Here is an 18,640-nt window from a genome sequence, read left to right on the forward strand (position 1 = left end):
CATAATACTGTCTTGACAGCAACCAAGTGGCCACGTGAACTCAGCTCTGCCCACTCCATAGGGCGTCTTTTGGTAGAATTTTGAGAATAAACAGTGCAGTATACTCTGTCAACTGGACCCTGACAGTTCCATGTGTGAGGTAAATATTACAAATAAAGGGCATGCAGAAAACACCCCAGGATTACCTCCCACTTAAATGTATACTCAACTGCTCCCAAACAGCCCAAAATGAGGCCATGCTGTGATCACTGCAGAACAGTGTGCAGGAGCATGACTTATCTTCTCACTCAGGGCTCATATACTGATTTAAGTTTAAACAGAGCCTGAATTAACTGGTGACCTACCTAGCTACTGATGCAAATTTATTTCACAGTCACATTGTCGTATAAGATGTTGCTAAGCCCTGATGTCAGTGCACAAAGGTATAATTTGTCCCTCTAGCCACACAGTTCAAATCAGATCCCTAGTGTCTTGGTCATTGCTTCTCTGAAAATGGCATCTTTGGCTTGTTTGTTATTGAGAGTTGGGTGAGGAAGGTGAACAATAGAACCTCATTACTCAAGAAAAAAGTAAGTTTACCAAGTAAAAGCTTTACCCGTTGCTGCAAGCCGCAGAAATATGAAGTAGGAATTCAGCTGATATTGGCAAAGCTGGAAGAATCAAGAACTTTTCCAGAGGGAAGCCAGAACTCAAGGAGTATCAGTGATACTGTTTTTTTTATTTTTTTTTTTATTTACTGTCTTTTTAATTCACTGTCCTGCAGTGAATTTCTTGTGTGCTATTGTAGCTTTCCCATTTGATTATTTTCCCAAGAACTTCCAACAGTGTGAATGATCATTTACTGAGCACAACTTCCCATATACTATTGGGGTATTTTGAATAACATTCCCCAGCGGTGTTTATTAGCAAACATTTGGACAGGGCTATTCTCCAGACAAAAGTATTTTATCTGAGATACTTCTCCTACATCCAAGGACAGACTCCAGATAGATAAGCATTAGCTCATCTCACCTACAGATAAGAGAAAATAACCACTAACAATTAAATCCTTAACTCCTTACCTTCACCCTGGTTTCTTAACACAAGACCCTAATTTAAGAGATTTACTGCTTACAATTCTGGGATGGTGTTTGGGCCATCTGCTAGTTACTGGGATAAGGTAAATATTCCCACTGACCCAAGGAGACAATGGACAAGGCCAGGCGGATGATAGGTGCCAAGCTTCATTTCTTGTGTGAATTAAGCTTTTGCCCTCCCTCTTTTATCTCAGCCCAGGTGCTATACCAAGTTCTAAAGATTCCCTCTTAGCAATTAACTCAGAGCGAAAGTGCTTTTACTAACCAAATACTACACATTGTGATGCAGGTTGCCTAGCAACTGAGTAAACTTCCCCTGCCCTACCAGAAAGCCACATAGCCAGAGAATTGCTGATTGTTATGTGTATATAAACTGGAAACTTTAGAGACTTGGGGGAGAACAAAGATGGAAAGAACTAAGATAGAACAGTGAGAAAACAACAGAAGGGACAGAGAGGAGCTAAGTATGAAAACATAAAAGAAGCTGTGTAGATAGAATTGACTTAGAAGAATAAAGTGAATGGGCTATAGAGCTCGGTATGCTTAGATTATTTTGATATCCCTCAGATTAATTTCTTCGCCACTAGTAGTGTCTACTCTGGACCCTGGGAGAAATCTGCACCAGCAGGTACTGGTGGGGAATTTGTTAACCCATCTTTTTTTTTTTTTTTTTAAGCTGTACAGAGGGATTTCTCAACCCTCTTCACAGAAGTTTCAGTAGATGGCAATTACCAGATCCTCAACTGGTCAACATGCAGAGAATAACTGGATTGCTCAACCCTAAATGAGATGTGTTTATCACACCCCTCTCCAAGGCTCAGATCTTTGTGGAAGAGGGGGTAGAAAGACTGTTAAGAGCCATGGGTGGTAGGTGATTTCAAGCAAACTTTTCCAGATACAACCTAGAAGCTGCACATAGGAACTCGTAGTTTGTGACAACGCACACAAGAACTGCATGTGATCAAGTCAAGAGTCCCAGCATGAAGACAGGAGAGAGCACAAAATGCCATCACTAACTGAGGAGCTCTTAGGGAGCAACCCCTGAGGTCACATTCTAGGGCAGGCCTCCACTCTGAGTAGTTGGGCAACACAAATTGGACTCAATGAGTTTAAAGTGGAAGAAAACACAAAGTTGGGTGGGTAGGAAAATGAAGGTGGATTTGGGAGGAGGTGAGGGGGGATATGATCCAAAATACATTGTATCAAATTCTTTTTTTTTTTTTTTTTTTTTTGTTTTTTTTGTTTTTTTTTTGTTTTTCGAGACAGGGTTTCTCTGTGTAGCTTTGCGCCTTTCCTGGAACTCACTTGGTAGCCCAGGCTGGCCTCGAACTCAGAGATCCGCCTGCCTCTGCTTCCCGAGTGCTGGGATTAAAGGTGTACGCCACCACCACCCGGCTACATTGTATCAAATTCTCAATAAAAAATTTAAGTAAGAATCTAGCCTGGCAGTGGAGGCATGTGCCTTTAATCCCAGCAGAGGAAGGCCGATCTCTGAGTCAGAGCAAGTTCCAGGACAGCCAAGGTTACATAAAGCCTGTCTCCAACCTGCCCTGACCCTTTCAACAAAAGAATCTATGAGCTGATAGTGATATTCAAGTTGGAGTTGAGGGGCTTGCTAAAGGAAGAGCAGTGGACTTACAACTAATAAATGTAGAGGGATGATACATTTGAGAAGTGCTTCTTTGTAATATGTCAGTATAAATAGAATACTAGATTTGGGAAATCGAACTTGCAGGGCAAATACAAGGAAATGGTGGATTTAGGAAAGAATATCAATGAATGCTAAAATCAGTGTGTGAACATGATATCCATATTGCCTCAAGTAGCTCCCAATCTACTTGTTTAAAAAATTCACAAGGATGGGAACAGACACGAAGTGATCAAGCACATTGGAATATTATGACAACTCATGGGCCATAATGAATGCAATGTGATGTCTATGAAGTCTGTCAAAATATTTCTCCTCAGCATATCCTCATGAGAATTAGACTTTTATATGCAACTGACACAATTTTTCTAGTGTTAATTTCCTAAAACCCTAAAAGGGCAGGGGAGTTATTCTAGAACGAAGACAAGCACTGCTCCATAACAGGGTGGGGTGCACAGAAGAACTTTGGGGGAAACTGAGTCTGTATATAATTTATTATGCAACAACGTTAAAACTTCGTTGGTATAACAATTACATTATGATCATGTAGAATCCTTTCCTGGGGTGTGGGTACTTACTGAGAATTAAACTGCAAAGCCTCGTGTGCTAGTTAAGCACTCTATATCTATACTCCTGGAACAAACATCCTTAAAGAAATAGGGGTTGAAGTAGTAACAGGCCAAGTATACAAAGCCCTGGGTTCAATCCCAGGACCAAGTATATAAAGTAGACAGATATATGAAGCAAAAGTGGCAAAATTTCTACAGCTGGATATAGGTAACGAATATTTCACTCCACTATACTTTGAACTTTCCTATAAAATTTTCAAAACAGATTTTATTTTCTGTAAGATGTGTGTGTAGAAGTACACACCTACACTGAGACTAAAGAAAATAGGAATCCCTCTCTACCACTCTGCTTTGTTCCTTTGAGGCAGCATCTCACAGAGCCTGGAGCCCCTGGTTTTCGGGTATGCTGGCAGTCAGCAAACCCCAGCAATCTCCCTTACTACTGGGATTACAGACGTGTGGGGACACACCTGGCTTTGACATGCATGCTGGGATCACAACTCTGGTGCTCACAACTGTGCATCAAGCCAGTACACTTTAACTACTAAGCCATCTCTCTAGTCCAAGAATAAACATTTTAAAGATAGAGCTCATTTACATACACCATAGGTGTGTATCTACTTTTGTAGAGCATTTTGTTGTCCATTTCAACCAAACCAGAAGTGATTTAGAAGGCAGTAAGAAGAACAATAGCAAATCCCCAGCCTTCTTGTCTATAATTTAAAACACATGGGAGACAAGCAGCATACATGCCGGTGAAGGAGTTCTAAACTGCTTATCCACAAAAAGTACAAAACAAAGGAATGTGATCATTTATTTTCATTAATAACTGGATTTGGAGTCACCTAGAAGACACACGGGAGTGTCTGGAGTGCTTCCATAGAGTTTTAACTGAGAAGACCCATGCTGAATGTAAACGGCAACATCATATGGGCTAAGGTACTGGAATAAACACAAAGAGGAAAAGGAAGAAGCAAGCCAAGCACCAGCATAATCTCATCTGCTTCCTGAGGACACAAGCTTGATGCTCTACCAGGACGCCATTCTGCTGTGAGATGGTCTTCCTGTATGCTGTGAATATATGCTGCTACCATTGGTTAATAAAGAAGCTGCTTTGACCTATGGCAAGACAGGAGACAGCCAGGCGGGAAATCCAAGAGAGATACAGGGAAAAGAAAGGCGTAGTCAGAGATGCTGCAAGCCGCCACCTGAGAAGCAAGATGTAATGGAACTCAAGTAAAGCCATGAGACACGTGGCGATACACAGATAATAAAAATGAGTTAAGTTAAAATGAGTTAGCTAGTTGGTAATAAGCCTGGGCCATAGACCAAACGGTTTATAATTAATATAAGCCTCTGAGTGTTTATTTGGGACTGGATGGCTACAGGACACAGGAAAACACCATTCTTCCAAGATACACCATGTCCCTTTAACCTATAAGCCCAAATAAATCTTCCCCTAGGTTGCTTTTGTTGAGTGTTGTTAGCAACAAAAAAAGCACTAGTACCAAGGGCAGACATGTTTTCTTTTTTGGATTATAACTATGGAAGTGCAAGACAGGATAAAAAAGAATGACCATCTTACAAGTTAACCTGTGGATGTTGCAGCAGAGTTGCAGAGTTGCAGCAGAGCACTTGCCTACTATATACAAGGCCACCAGTTCAATCCCAGTACTGACCAAAATTAACTAGTGGTTGTACAATGATGAAAGTGGATACTTTGTAAACTAAATCAATTATTTTTAATTGGAGATATATAACTAGACTAGAGTCAACATTGTTTTGTTTTAAATCAAACCAAGGAAAGCATTCCTACCAGCATGTCTGATCTTTTCACAAAACTATCCCAAGATTTTGTTCTGAAGCTTTATTTTCTACTTGTATAGATTGAACACTATCCCCACTTTACCAACTCTATAAGAATACAAACTGTTCCTCTAAATATGCCATACTCTTGGCCTTAAAAGCTCTAACAATATAGCTACACCTCAAACGGTGCTGGCATGCTGCTGGATTAAACAACATGCAATTATGGAACAATATTATACCTGAAAAGGTGTGTGCTCCAATGGTCATGAGTTCAGTTTAGATTATGAATTAGCCTCATTCCCATCAATTCCCTCTGAAATCCCAACAAATGCAACTACAGTAAGTGGGATAATCATTCAAACTTTTAATCTCCCTTTACATATTATATTAACATTCATATTACAAGGCATTCCATTCACAAATATTACAGTTTAATAAAAACTTTAAACACACACACACACACACACACACCCAGAAGTCTACACCAGATTCAATCACTTTACTAAATCATTAAAGTCATGAAAACATCATTCTCTTAAAGCAATAAGGTCTGAGGCACTCTGGAAAAGATGATGTCTTAAAGTATGTGTCACTGGTATCAAATCATATACCATAAAGTCATGAGATACCCAGTAATCAAGGATACTCTCATGACAACTTTATGATCTGGTGTGTCTCCACTGCATACACCTGTATCTGGACAACCGAAGAGCACAGATTCTGGGGACCAGGGTCATTTCTGATGAGGCTCTCAACTACACAGGGGAGGTACATTTGCAATACAAGAGAGCAGCATCCCCACTGAGCACTTAGTTCTCACTGCTGCTTACTAAACAGTAAACTCTCACAGCCACCCGTGACTCTGCGCAGGCCTGGAGACATTTGGAATTCTTTCTCCCATCATCTGCCACAGGACAACTGCCACTCTTCTGAGTTCTTCAGAGGTATACCTTACAACAGAAGGTTCTGAAGAAAGGTTTCTGACCTCACACCTCTGGCTAGATAGAGGTCTGAAATAGCAGAGGACTGTGAAGTGACTGCAGCAGCCAGCCACCACCTGCAGCACAGCGATTTCTACCGTACCTTACAAAGACCTTACAAAGTCTGACCACCTCTCATTCACTGACAGTGCACACTGCAGGAGTCTTCCCTGCACACAGACAAGGGTAAATAATTAGCATGAGGGTGTGAGGAGGCCAATTCCCAACAGGAATCCATCACTAACAAATTAAGGATCCATTTATGATCGCAGATATCCTGTCAAAGCAGAATCAACCCAACCAAAGGTCATAGAGTGTTCAGTAATTACGTATATGGAATTTAAAATGTATGCATATATATTTCCATATATATCAATATATAATAAAAAATCTGGAGCAACGTGTTGCTAGAGTTTCAAGATTTCTCATCTTCACCATTCTCCTGGACAAAAGCTGGCCCTTGGCGTCTGGTCTGTGGCAGTGACAAAGCAATGAGAAGCAGACTTAGGGTCAAAATGCTCAATGAACAAAGAAGAAAACACAGTACAGAGAACTGAGGGGGTGAGGCCAAGGACTGAAGGAAGTAAACAATGTTTCCTTTATTCTTCTCAGCTTTTTCAGACCCCAAAGAAAGCTTTTGAGGACACACACCAAATGCCGTAGTCCTTTCTTATCCACAGTCAAAACAAAATGAGTGATTTTTTAAAAGCTCTTCATTTCTGTACTTTCAGTAAAATGCACAGTACAAGATGGTGTTCAGACATTTAGGCATCTTGAGAGAAATTAAAACTGGGACATGAAATGAGGTCGAGAGCTATCAAGTCTTCGGGTGAGAATTTCACAGCCAGCGTCCGTGACCAGCAGAGTGTGCTCAAACTGAGCGGATCGCTTTCCGTCCCTTGTCACTGCAGTCCAACCATCCGGCCAGGTTTCATCCTGCCATCCACCTTAAACAAGCAAAAACAGTTACTTAAATTCGTCATTCACATTTCTAAACAGTCTCTAGGTAAGTATGTATCAAGTAAGGAAACAGCCCAGCCATGGCACACGCCTTTAATGCCAGCACTCGGGAGGCAGAGGCAGGTGGGTCTCTGTGAGTTCAAGGACAGCCTAGTCTACAGCGTGAGTTCCAGAACAGCCAGGTATGTTACACAGAAAAACCTTGTCTCAAAAAAAAAAAAAAAAAAATCAAAAAAAGAGGAAATAGGCACTATCAAGACCCCTCTTAATGCTTCGTTTTAGGTAAAGCCTTTCCACTTTCATTCCCATCTGCAGCACTAATGAAGTAACGATGTCTAGTTTTCCTCATATTGTGTAGCAATTTGACAATTTCTCTATTCCTCATTATCAAATCAAGGTGGCATTTCCAAAATAAAGGCATCAGACTTCCTTTCAGCAAACACATGGAAACTACTCCCCACCCCCAAAAAACTGAGCAGAAACTTGCACTGTCAACTTTCCAGATTAATGGACTGAACTACCCCAGTGCACAAAGTGAACATGAGTTCCTGCACTGTTACAGCATGTCACTCCTGATGTAACTGTAAATGGCTGGTGACAGATTATGATATGAAATCCTTATAACCAGAGAAAGAGGAGTAAAAGAAATAGGATTTTGTGGGGTTTTATTTTGTTTTGTTTTTCTGGCTTTTCAAGACAGGGTTTCTCTGTGTAGCCCTGGTTGCCCTGGATCTCGCTCTGTAGACCAGGTTGGCCTGGAACTCACAGAACCGCCTGCCTCTGCCTCCAGAGTGCTGGGATTAAAGGCCTGTGCCACCATCATCCAGCCTGAGAAGTAGGTTTTTTGAGGGCTAAGGAAAATAGAGGGCTGAGGAGATGGCCCAGTTGACAAAGCACTTGCCTTAAAAGCATGAGGCCCTGGGTTTGATACCCAGCACCTGTGCAGAACGCTAGGCTCTAGAGAGTTAGACACAGACAGCTCCCCTGAGGCTCACTGGCGGCCAGCCTAAGCTAATTGGCAAGCCCATGTCCCAATGGGAGACTTACTTCAAAAACAAAGTGGACGGCCCCAGGGAAACAGAACGTGAGAGGTCGACCTCTGGTCACTGAGGTACACCGAGTATTCACACCTGGAGGATCTGGAAACTGGCCAACAGCACTGACGTGCTGCACTGCTTAAACCCAGTGAGCTGGCAGAAGTACTTCCCAGCGATAATCTGAGAAATGCTCCTAACAAGAGCCCATCCTGTAGCAGAGGATCACAGAAAACGGCCACCAGAGACCAGCGTCTGTGAGGTGCTTCCCTGTGCTGCTGCACGAAACCACAAGGTGTGAATGTTGACTGAAGGACTAGATGGCTCATCAGTCTGGCAAATTTTGCCATATAAGCAGCTATGTGTCCTGGGCAAGTTACTCTTCTGATGCCTTCTTCATTAGCTGGAATTAACTTGTATAACAACTCATCCTTTGATTAAGATCGTGATGAATAGGGACCACAGGCAGGTACTTTACATTTACTGACAGCAGAAGAATTATGATGTAGACAGTATCTTCTTAGAAATCCTTAGATGGTCAATTCTCTACACACTACCAATCAAGATGCAACGGAGAACAAAGCAAAAGAAAGCAAGCAGAACCAGCTACTGATTGATGGGTAACAAAAATAAATAAAAATTCAACAAATGTTAAAAGGTCTGGTGCATCAGCAGAAAAGGGTGCTTGCCACCAGCCGGACAACCTAAATTTGGTTCCCAGGCCACACATGGTAGAGAACCAATCCCCACTCACTGCCCTCTACATACTATGTGTGCACTTGCAAAAATGAAAGATATAAAAATTTAAAAGAAAAAAAAAGTTACAAATAAGAGTATAGGAACACTCACACTCACCTTCACAAATCATTGGCTCAATTGTAAACACATGGCCCGACTTCATCACTCCAACTGCCTTATTTTCTGAAATTAAAAGAAAGTCTCAAAAGATACCAAAACTCAACAGCATTGAACTGAACAGCTTGCAGGAACATGGGACTGGCATTTCCTGCAGTTCCTCTTCATTACTCTCCCAACTCCTCACAGCTGTCATTCAGCACTGAGGCCATCACCAGTAACCACCTGTCTGCAGGAAGATTTTATTCCAGACTTATGCTATCTAAGATAAAATACAGAAGTGTCCACAGGCTAGGCTCCAGATACAATCACCATTAAGGAAAAGCAGTCTTTATGTTAATACAGACTAGAAAAGGCAATCACTGCTGGGTGTGATGGAACATACTGTAATTCCCAGAACTCCGCAAGTGTGTGGAGGGATGTGTTTATTGGTTGTCAAACAGAATGCCATTACCCATCACCCATCCACTTTCGGAAGTTTGAGTGACATTTGTGTCACATATCAGAAGCCTCTCACTTCTTTGAGGAAGGGGAGTATGTTTATATATAATGGAACACACACTATAGAAACAAATACACAACTTTCAGAAAGGTTTGTAAGGAATCTTTTACCTCACTCTCAAATGGAAATAAAACTGTGCATAGTAGACAATTTGTTTAAGTGATGAGGAGACATTTCTTTCTATCTAAAAACAAATTGCATTTCACACTCTAAATATTTGGCCTTTGGTCAAGTTCACAAATAATATTTTTCAGGACCACCATGAGACATGATTAAGGATACCCAGTACTGCTTCGTCTCCAAGGAACAGTCTTTTCAGAAGATCCTGTCTAATATGGAGCACAGGTTTAAATTTTAAAATTTAAAGCATAAAAGGTGATAAATTTATCAGCTAAATGAACACGGCATTTACTCAGGCTGGCCACCAGAGGGCAAATACATCAGCCGCTCCAAGGTTCTCTTCCTGTCAAAGGCATCCATGTAGCTGAAGTTTTCCTGGCCCACGGTCAAGACAAATCTCTCTCACCCTGCAGTCCTGCAGTCAAGTAAACACACAGAGACTTATAATACTGCCAGCCACTGCCATGAGAAGCAGATGTTAAGATACCAGTAAGCCACAAGCCACGTGGCAACTTATAGATTAATAGAAATGGGTTAATTTAAGATATAAGAACTAGATAGCAAGAAGCTTGCCACAGCCATACAGTTTATAAGTAATATAAGCTTCTGAGTGATCATTTTATAAGTGGGCTGCAGGACTGCGGGGGCTGGGCGGGACCTGGAGAGAAACCCTCCAGCTACACATCCATCTCAGCAGGATGGCTGTTGTATCTACTCCAGCTGGGTGGACAAGGTGTGATGGAGCCTCATCTACACACTTCCATTCCAGCCCCCTCCTGGTATACAGCCAGCCATACTGCTCCCCACTAGGCTTCCCAAAGTGCATTAACTGCAAATCCTGTTTTTAAACTCATGTGAACCCTTGGAAGAATAAATCAACTAAGAACTATAAGAATTAGGTTTTTCATTTCTAATTTCATGAACTTTCTCTTGAAATGGCCTGATTTACAGGGAGTCAGTAAGAGAAAATGCTAAAAATTCTTGTGTGGTGTCACAGAGAATAAAAGGGATACAGGGATCTAGAGCTGTGCTGTCTGATGCTGCCACAGCAATAGATGGGTTTTTAATATAAAACAAAAACAAAAAGACCGCAAATATTAAAAACTAAAACAGTAGGTATTATGTATCTCAGTAACTTTTATACTAATTAAATGTTGGGAGATATAAAGTATAATGGATTCAAAGGGTAAAGAATTAAATCCCACTGATTAATCCCACTTTTTAATACAACTACTAGAAGTGTTAAAACACTCTGCAGCTCAGATCACCTCTAGATGGAGCTAACAGAAAATCTACCTTCCAGTCCTGTTTCTGCCTCTCATCCATTGTTCACTTAAAGAACTGTAACTTCTACTATTCATGTTACAGAAGGTTTTCGTTTCTCTAACAACTCACTCAACTCAACAAACACAGGTTGCCAGGTGGTGGTGGCGCACACCTTTAACCCCAGCACTTGGGAGGCAGAACCAGGCAGATCTCTGAAAGTTCGAGGCCAGCCTGGTCTACAGAGTGAGATCCAGGACAGGCAACAAAACTACACAGAGAAACCCTGTCTCAAAAAATAAACAACAACAAAACAACAACAACAAAAATCAACAAACAGGTTATCTGAGGAGTTAGATGCCCTACTTTTAAATTTTAGAAACTTGAGCCAGGTGTAGAGGCACATATCTTTAGTCCCAGCACTTGGGAGCCAGTGGCAGGCAGATCCCTGAAGGCAGCCTGGTCTACAGAGTGAGTTCTAGAACAGCCAGTGATACACAGTGAGACCCTGTCTCCAAAAAATAAAATAAAACAAAATAAGAATCTGTGCCTACTCTGTGTGCTTGGTGTACTGGGTGATTGCAGAGGCCAGAAGAGGGCATCAAATTCCCTGAACCTGGAATTATGGAGTTAATCAACTGCCATGTAGGTGCTAGGAATCCAATCTGGGTCCTCTGAAAAAGTAGCCAGTGCTCTTAATCATTGAAACATGTCTCCAGCCATGTTTTCTTTTTATTTATTTATTTGTTTGTTTATTATTTATTTATTTATTTATTTATTTATTTATTTATTTATTTATTTGGAGGCAGGGTTTCTCTGTGTAGCTTTGCGCCTTTCCTGGATCTCTCTCTCTCATTTGTTTGTTTGTTTGTTGTTATTTATTTATTTATTTATTTATTTATTTATTTGGAGGCAGGGTTTTTCTGTGTAGCTTTGCGCCTTTCCTGGATCTCGCTTTGTAGACTAGGCTGGCCTCGAACTCACAGAGATCCGCCTGGCTCTGCCTCCCCAGTGGTGGGATTAAAGGCGTGCGCCACCACCACCTGGCCATGTTTTCTTTTTTATATTTAAGTAAATGCTTTAATATGAAACTTAGGGTCTCTGGTATATCACCACTAATGACTCACACACCTCTCCTCCCACAAATACCACTGTCTTCAGCCTCCCCAGTCTAGACTTGTACCAGCTTGTTGCCTCTGCACCTGGAAAGAACTCACTCCCTCTCTGCAGTCTCTCACACACCTGGCCCTGGTGATGACAGCAGCATGTGAGTTTTGTGAATGGATGGACACTCGGTTACGTCAGGGTTTAACATACACCAACAGAGTTGCTACATGTTTCCTAATGCTAGTGTCTTGTCTTCTTTCTTTCTCTTCCTTTCTCCTAACATCACAGCTCACAGAACGATGTGGTCTGCAAGTGAGTGCTCACCGATACCCTGCATGCTGTACCACAGCACCACTCCAGCTCATTTACTTCCTCTTCCCAGGCACGCACTTGGACACAGCGGCCCACAGCACCCATGATAACTGCCCATGAGACCAGTTATCCTGAACAGCTTTCAGCATAGTGTGACCGAGACACTACTGTCCATTTCGTCTCCCCAACTACCAGCTCTATGGCACTCGTTTATGCACGTGTCTGTGTCCATTTGTTTCCTTTTTGACTCTGTGGCAGCATCACACTTGTATACAATGCAGTGACCACATCCAGCCCCACTACCCTCTCCCATCTCCTCCCATTCCACCCTCTTCCTTCTCCCCAACCAGTCCCCCGCTACCCTTGTTTCTCTTTTCCTTTCCTCCTCAGAGCCATGTGAGCAGTCACAGTGGCTGTGTGTTCACCATTTCAACTGCTACGTCCTATCTACTTCTAAAGATCCTAACACGAGCAGTCAGAATCTGCCATCTTCTCTTCCTCAGACAGCTGTTCCCAGCCCTCAAAAGAAACCTCTAGCCAAGCTTAGCCTGGGTCTCAACTTGGAACATCTATTCAGGTCTCCTCCACCTGCAATGCTTTCCCATCTCATCCACTAGACAGAAATCTCTGGCATGCTTTAGTTAATCTCCAGGACCCAGTGACCAAATGCTTCAGTCCTTACTGTAAGAGTACTAGATACAGGTAAAGACTGAATCCAGAGTCAGCAGAATCCAAAGGTCAGCTCTGGCATTGTTCACTAAACTGTAATTCTGAGTAAACCAACGGTCCATGTGAGCACATAATCTGCTTTTAAAAGTAGGGCTGGAAGAGGCTGAGGATGTAGCTCAGTGGTAGCACTTGCCTAGCAGGCACAAGGTCCTAGGTTCAATCCAATACTGGAATAATAATAAACAAAGATGAGAAATGATTTAGAGATGTGACAATCAAATGAAATTCTGCATCTAACCATCACTATCATTCTAAAACATCAGGTCACTTTTTATGAATGAATGTCAGGCAGAATAAGTGTTTCCAGGTATCAACTCAATCCTAACAACTCTTGAATATCATCATTCCCTACTACTGTAGGGTGAGAAAAATCAACACAAAGACATTACTAAGTGTTTACATGAAAGTTCAGAAAGAGAGGAAGAAATGTGTCTAAGTGCATACAGTCATGTGCATTAGACTCCTTCTGTTGCTCACTTTCACAGACAGCTTTCACTTCTAACACTAAATAACAGATGCACTCCTGCTAATAGTCTTCTAGAGAAAAGATCTCTGAAACACAATGCCTTAGTCCACATGCCTCCTACAGACTACCATGTGAGACAGACTTTAACTTGACTTATGTTTGAACAGGTAAAACTGAGAGGGAAAGGCTACTCATAGCTAATACATCACTTCAGTGAATATAAATCAGGAGGCCCTAACTTACACTTGAGTATTTGTTCATAAGTAGAAATAACCAAGTATATGGACAGTACTCACTGGCATAATGTGGTACATTGGGGGCTGTATGGAAAAGTTTGTGGATTCCATGCCCACAATAGCTCCGAACAACTGAAAATCCATTTGCTTGGGCGTGTCTCTGAATGATGTTTCCCAGTTCTCTGTATCGAACACCAGGCTTCACTGAAAGAGAGGAAAACCCATGAGAAAGAGTAGCACTTAGGTGAGCAGTTAGTTTCCATGTAGCAAGCACTTTGTACTCACATGCCTTGATACTTGAGCACACATGGGAGAAAATGAAGGCACAGGAAAATGCAGAGAGCCAGGAAAGGACAGAGCTAACTCCAAAACAGGAGCACCTCCCTTAACACAAAAACAGGGAGAAGACCATGCAGAATACCCAGGGGTCAAAAAAATCACCTTCTGTTTCTTCTAAGAACAATCACTAAACAAGAGAAAGGAAAACATTTTTTCATCCTCTTTCCCTAAGGGTATCAGGGTTCTCTAGAGAAACAGAACTTATAGAATGAAAGAAAATGCATTTTTTGAAATATGAAAAATTAATATGTATTATATTAAATAATATATATTGATATATATATATATATTATATATATATATGAGAGGGACTTATTAAAACAGTTAACAAGTTATATCCAGCTAGTCCAACAATGGCTGTCTACCAACAAAATGTCCAAGAACCCACTAGTTGTTCAGTCCATGAGGTTGGATGTCTGAGCTGATCTTCAGTATACACCAGAATCCCAAAGTAGGAGGCTCTAATGCCAGCGAAGGAGTGGACTTGCCAGGGAGAGCGAGAACAAGTAAGTAGGCAGAGAGCAAGCTTCTCTTCCATGTTTACACTGGCTGCCAACAGAAGTGTGGCCCAGATTAAAGATGGATCTTCCCACCTCAAAGATCTAGATTAGATGTGGGTCTTCCCACTTCAAAGGATTGATTTAAGAAAAAAATCCCTCACCGGTGTGCTCAGCCATTTGGGTTTTAGCTAACTCCAGATGTAGTCAGGTTGACAGCCACCACACTAAGGGACAAATGTTTTGTCCCACTTCATTTCAGAGCAGAAGACATGAGAAAGTGAAGTAGTGCGACGATTCAGCCAGTGAAAGTGTTTGCCACTAATCCTGAAACTGAGTTTGATCCCCAGGAACCACATGGTAGGAGAGTACTGAGCCTAGCATATACATGTGCACACAATAAATACCAAACAACTGCAAAGCACTTAGAGAGAGAGAGTGAGATACAACAGGAGAAAAAGAAATGTCCAGATAGTAACTTTCCCAGGTTTCAGTCCAATCATTTACCTGGATTCCTCATTCCCATACTGGTTCTCAGACTGCACAGCTGCCTCTGCAGAAAGCCCAGGGTCTCGAAAGGTGCTCCGCATGCTACTCTTACTAGTCTGCTTTGTATCTGAGTTTCAGCACTGGCCCCATGCAATCAAGGACTTACTGTCACTGCTATTAGAGTTGTGCGGTACTCAGACCCCAGAACCCTCCGGACTCTCGGAGAGCCCAGCATGTGTCTGTGGGTTCTCAGATGTCCCCAGTCTCTTCTTCAGCTCACTAAGCTACCTCATCCAGAGGTTTCAGTGAAACTTCCCCTAAAGGATAACAAGCCAGCCAGAGGGACATTTTAATCAACATCTGAGTTTTGAGAAACCACCACAGTAACTTTCCCAGTCATCTTTTTTCAGTCCCATCAAGAGCTTATCAGTCTTGGGGACATGGCAGGCAGACAACAATATTTCAAGCCACAGTGTACAATACATCATGGAAGAAATCCTCATTCAACAATAATGGCAGGGGAATCAAGATGGATTCTTCCCCAAATATCCAACTGGGGACAACCTTGATCCCAAGGGTCTTATCTGGAGTCATTTTTGGTCACATAGGGAAGAGGGTTGGTATGTTATCCAGTAGATAGGCACCAGAAATACAGTTAAACATCTTAAAGTATTACTAGACTCAAAGTGCCATTAATAGATACACCCAAGATTTCTACTCTAGAAATTTTAATAATCTTTCAAGCTTTCTATGCTCTACACTGGGGAGGGAGGTTGGTTTTTAACTGTTGCAAACATTGCTGGATTTTTCTTTAAAATATGGGAACATTTCCTCCATTTGTGTGCTAAGATCTTGCTTATCTTCTCTACAGCATTCCAGCTTGTGCCACCAGGGCAAGCAGTAACATGACGTTTTCACAGGTGGTGTAACCACCTCCAGAGTCAACACCTCTGTTCTTCCTGACTACCGCTACACTGGTCAGTCTCTGGCCACTTCCTGCCAAGGTCTAGCCATGTATCACTGCACAGCACTCCATATGTCTGGTCATATCAGTCATGTCACAGAGGCAAGCACAGAAACACTACACAAATTATTTGGGTAAAAACCTTAAAAATAATTGAAAATTGGAGCTCTCGCAAATGAGAACACCAAAGTTCTTATCTTACTGCAATACCACCTAAATTTTGAAGTATTTTTATTTCACAGTAACTAAACTTAATGTGAGGGGAACTTCCCACACTAATAACTTATCATTTTCATTTTAACCCATGCAACCTTTATGTAAATCAGTAAAAGCTTTTTCTTGTATCTCAAACAGTACACTGAAACAGTAAAAATAGATCAATGTTGTTAGACTTAACTATGCATTCTTTAAGAATTCCACTCTGGCCTGGCAGTGGTGGCATACATCTTTAATCCTAGCGCTCGCAAGGCAGAGACAGGTAGATCTCTATGAGTTTGAGGCCAGCCTGGTCTACAAAGCAAGTTCCAGGACAGCCAGGGCTACACAGAGAAACCCTGTCTCAAAAAGCCAAACCAAAATAAAAAGAAAATTCTCTCTGTTTAGTACTCCGCTGATGACAAGTCAGGGTTTTGGTGGGAATCTGTGTAGTGAGAAGGATAACACAATGGATGTAAAAATTCAAATGCTATGGAACTTTCTGGAAAATTGCTCCCAACCTATCCTTTTATTAGTAGTCTCAAACACAAGCCCTTCCTGTCCTGCCATTCCCATAAACAAGATAAAAAGGCATGTCTTTGTATGAACAAAGACAGCCTGAAAAAAATCCTAGAGAAATGCACTTATATGCAATACTGTAATAGAGGAAACCACAATGTCCAGGATAACAGCTATGAAACCCTAATATTAAGAAACTAGAAGGATGAGATAAGAAAAATGATACCAATAATGAACCAAGGGCTGGTGACCCAACTCAGTGGTTAAGGGCTTGCCTAGCATGCACAGACCTGGCATTTACTCTCCACTGCAGAAGAGCACTTGCTGACAAGCCCCATGACCTGAGTTCCACTCCCAGAATCCACGACAATAACAAACCAACAACCGAAAGTTGTCCTCTGACCCCCACAAGCACACAGTGGTTTATGTGCCTATGTGCACACATACATAAATGTAATTTTCAAAATTATTCTAAAGGAGGTACATCTATATATGCAGGTACAAAACTAATTTGGAAGAATCTTTAAGATATTAGTTGAAGTTGGGCGGTGGTGGCGCACGTATGCCTTTAACCCTAGCACTTGGGAGGCAGAGGCAGTCAGATCTCTATGAGTTCAAGGCCAGCCTGGTCTACAGAGCATTTCCACAAAAGGCTCCAAAGCTACAGCGAATCCCTGTCTCAAAAAACCAAAAAATAGATATTAGTTGAAAAAATAGCAAATTAGAATGTTTCTATGATTCTAACCTAATTAAGCACATACATACACTACCTGTATATGCCTAAACACGTGGCGGAAAGAGAAAGACTCCAAATACCAAGAATACTGGGAGAAGCAAAGGGGGGGGGGCAATCATAAAGGAGGCTTCAACCTCGTCCCCCCAAATCCCTATCCTTGTTTTAACTTCCTAGGAGAACACAGTGCAAGGGAAAACAACCAAAAAGCCAAATAAAAATAAAAATGCAGGACTGGGCAGTGGTGGCGCACGCCTTTAATCCCGGCACTCAGGAGGGAGAGGCGGGCAGATCTCTGAGTTCAAGGCCAGCCTGGTCTAGAGCTATTCAGCACAGCTAAGGCTGTTACACAGTAAAGCCCTGTCTCGAAAGCAGAGAGAGAGAGAGAGAGAGAGAGAGAGAGAGAGAGGGAGGCAGAGGGAGGCAGACAGACAGACAGACAGACATAAGCGCACTGAACACTGGTGGTACATGGTGCGGGTGGGTGCACCAGCTGAGGCTGACCTGCATCGATGGCTTGCATCAGGCATTCATATGTAGTCTGAACAAGTTTCCGTGCTCCTTCATCCACATCTCCAACAAAAAAGGTCTCATTTAGATCCCCGTGATAACCATTTCGATAAAGAGTGATGTCCACTAGAAGAAAACAAAAAGGCAGATATAAAGCCCACATTTGTTTACATTTTAAAGTCAAGCATAAGAGCTTCATGTAACCAAATGAAAACGATACTGTCTGTATCCGCTAATTGACCAGTGAGTGCAGTGCTGCCTTAGAGAAAACCCTCAGGGCAATCAATTCAGCTGACCTCACTGAAGAAACAGCAATATGGCCGTGCAGCACAAGACAGACGCAGGCTTTTATGCTAGGGATGAGATCTTTGTGACAGAGGAACTATGACAGGGAAGATAGCTGTGTAAGACAAATAACCGGGTCAGCAACACTGAACTGCCAACTTCACTAAGTTCTGAAGTTAAACATGAAACATCTCCACTGTCTTTAGCTTGCTCTTCCTGGGACACAAGAGCAAAGCTTATCTAGTTCTAGGTTTTTTGAAAAATTCCACTGGTCTTTCATCCATCTCTAAGTATTCATCCGTCTTCATCCCGGACTTAAAGATTACTACTGTGTCACTACAATAAACTACATGACTATCTGGAGAATACGCTGAATGAGTATCTTTACGCTACAGACCTGGGCACCAGCAACACTGCAGAGTAGACAATTCATTCCTGAAAAA

At 41.9% G+C, this 18,640-nt stretch overlaps 1 protein-coding gene and 1 long non-coding RNA gene across 2 annotated transcripts in view; one reads left to right on the forward strand and one right to left on the reverse strand.

The window, feature by feature from the left end:
* Positions 1 to 720: 720 nt before the first annotated feature.
* Positions 721 to 12,331, forward strand: LOC131913606 (uncharacterized). The gene is made up of 4 exons (XR_009379932.1): positions 721 to 1,704; positions 9,688 to 9,778; positions 11,978 to 12,083; positions 12,212 to 12,331. It is a non-coding gene; the product is annotated as an uncharacterized LOC131913606 (long non-coding RNA).
* Positions 6,658 to 18,640, reverse strand: part of Metap1 (methionyl aminopeptidase 1) — a 35,180-nt gene continuing 23,197 nt past the window's right edge. Inside the window, 4 exon segments of the mRNA XM_059266335.1 lie at positions 6,658 to 7,029; positions 8,932 to 8,997; positions 13,727 to 13,870; positions 17,907 to 18,038. Of these exon segments, the coding sequence (XP_059122318.1) occupies positions 6,866 to 7,029; positions 8,932 to 8,997; positions 13,727 to 13,870; positions 17,907 to 18,038 (506 nt within the window). The 3' untranslated portion in view covers positions 6,658 to 6,865.

This window comes from Peromyscus eremicus, chromosome 6, assembly GCF_949786415.1.
Source record: "Peromyscus eremicus chromosome 6, PerEre_H2_v1, whole genome shotgun sequence".
NCBI classification, from domain to species: domain Eukaryota; kingdom Metazoa; phylum Chordata; class Mammalia; order Rodentia; family Cricetidae; genus Peromyscus; species Peromyscus eremicus.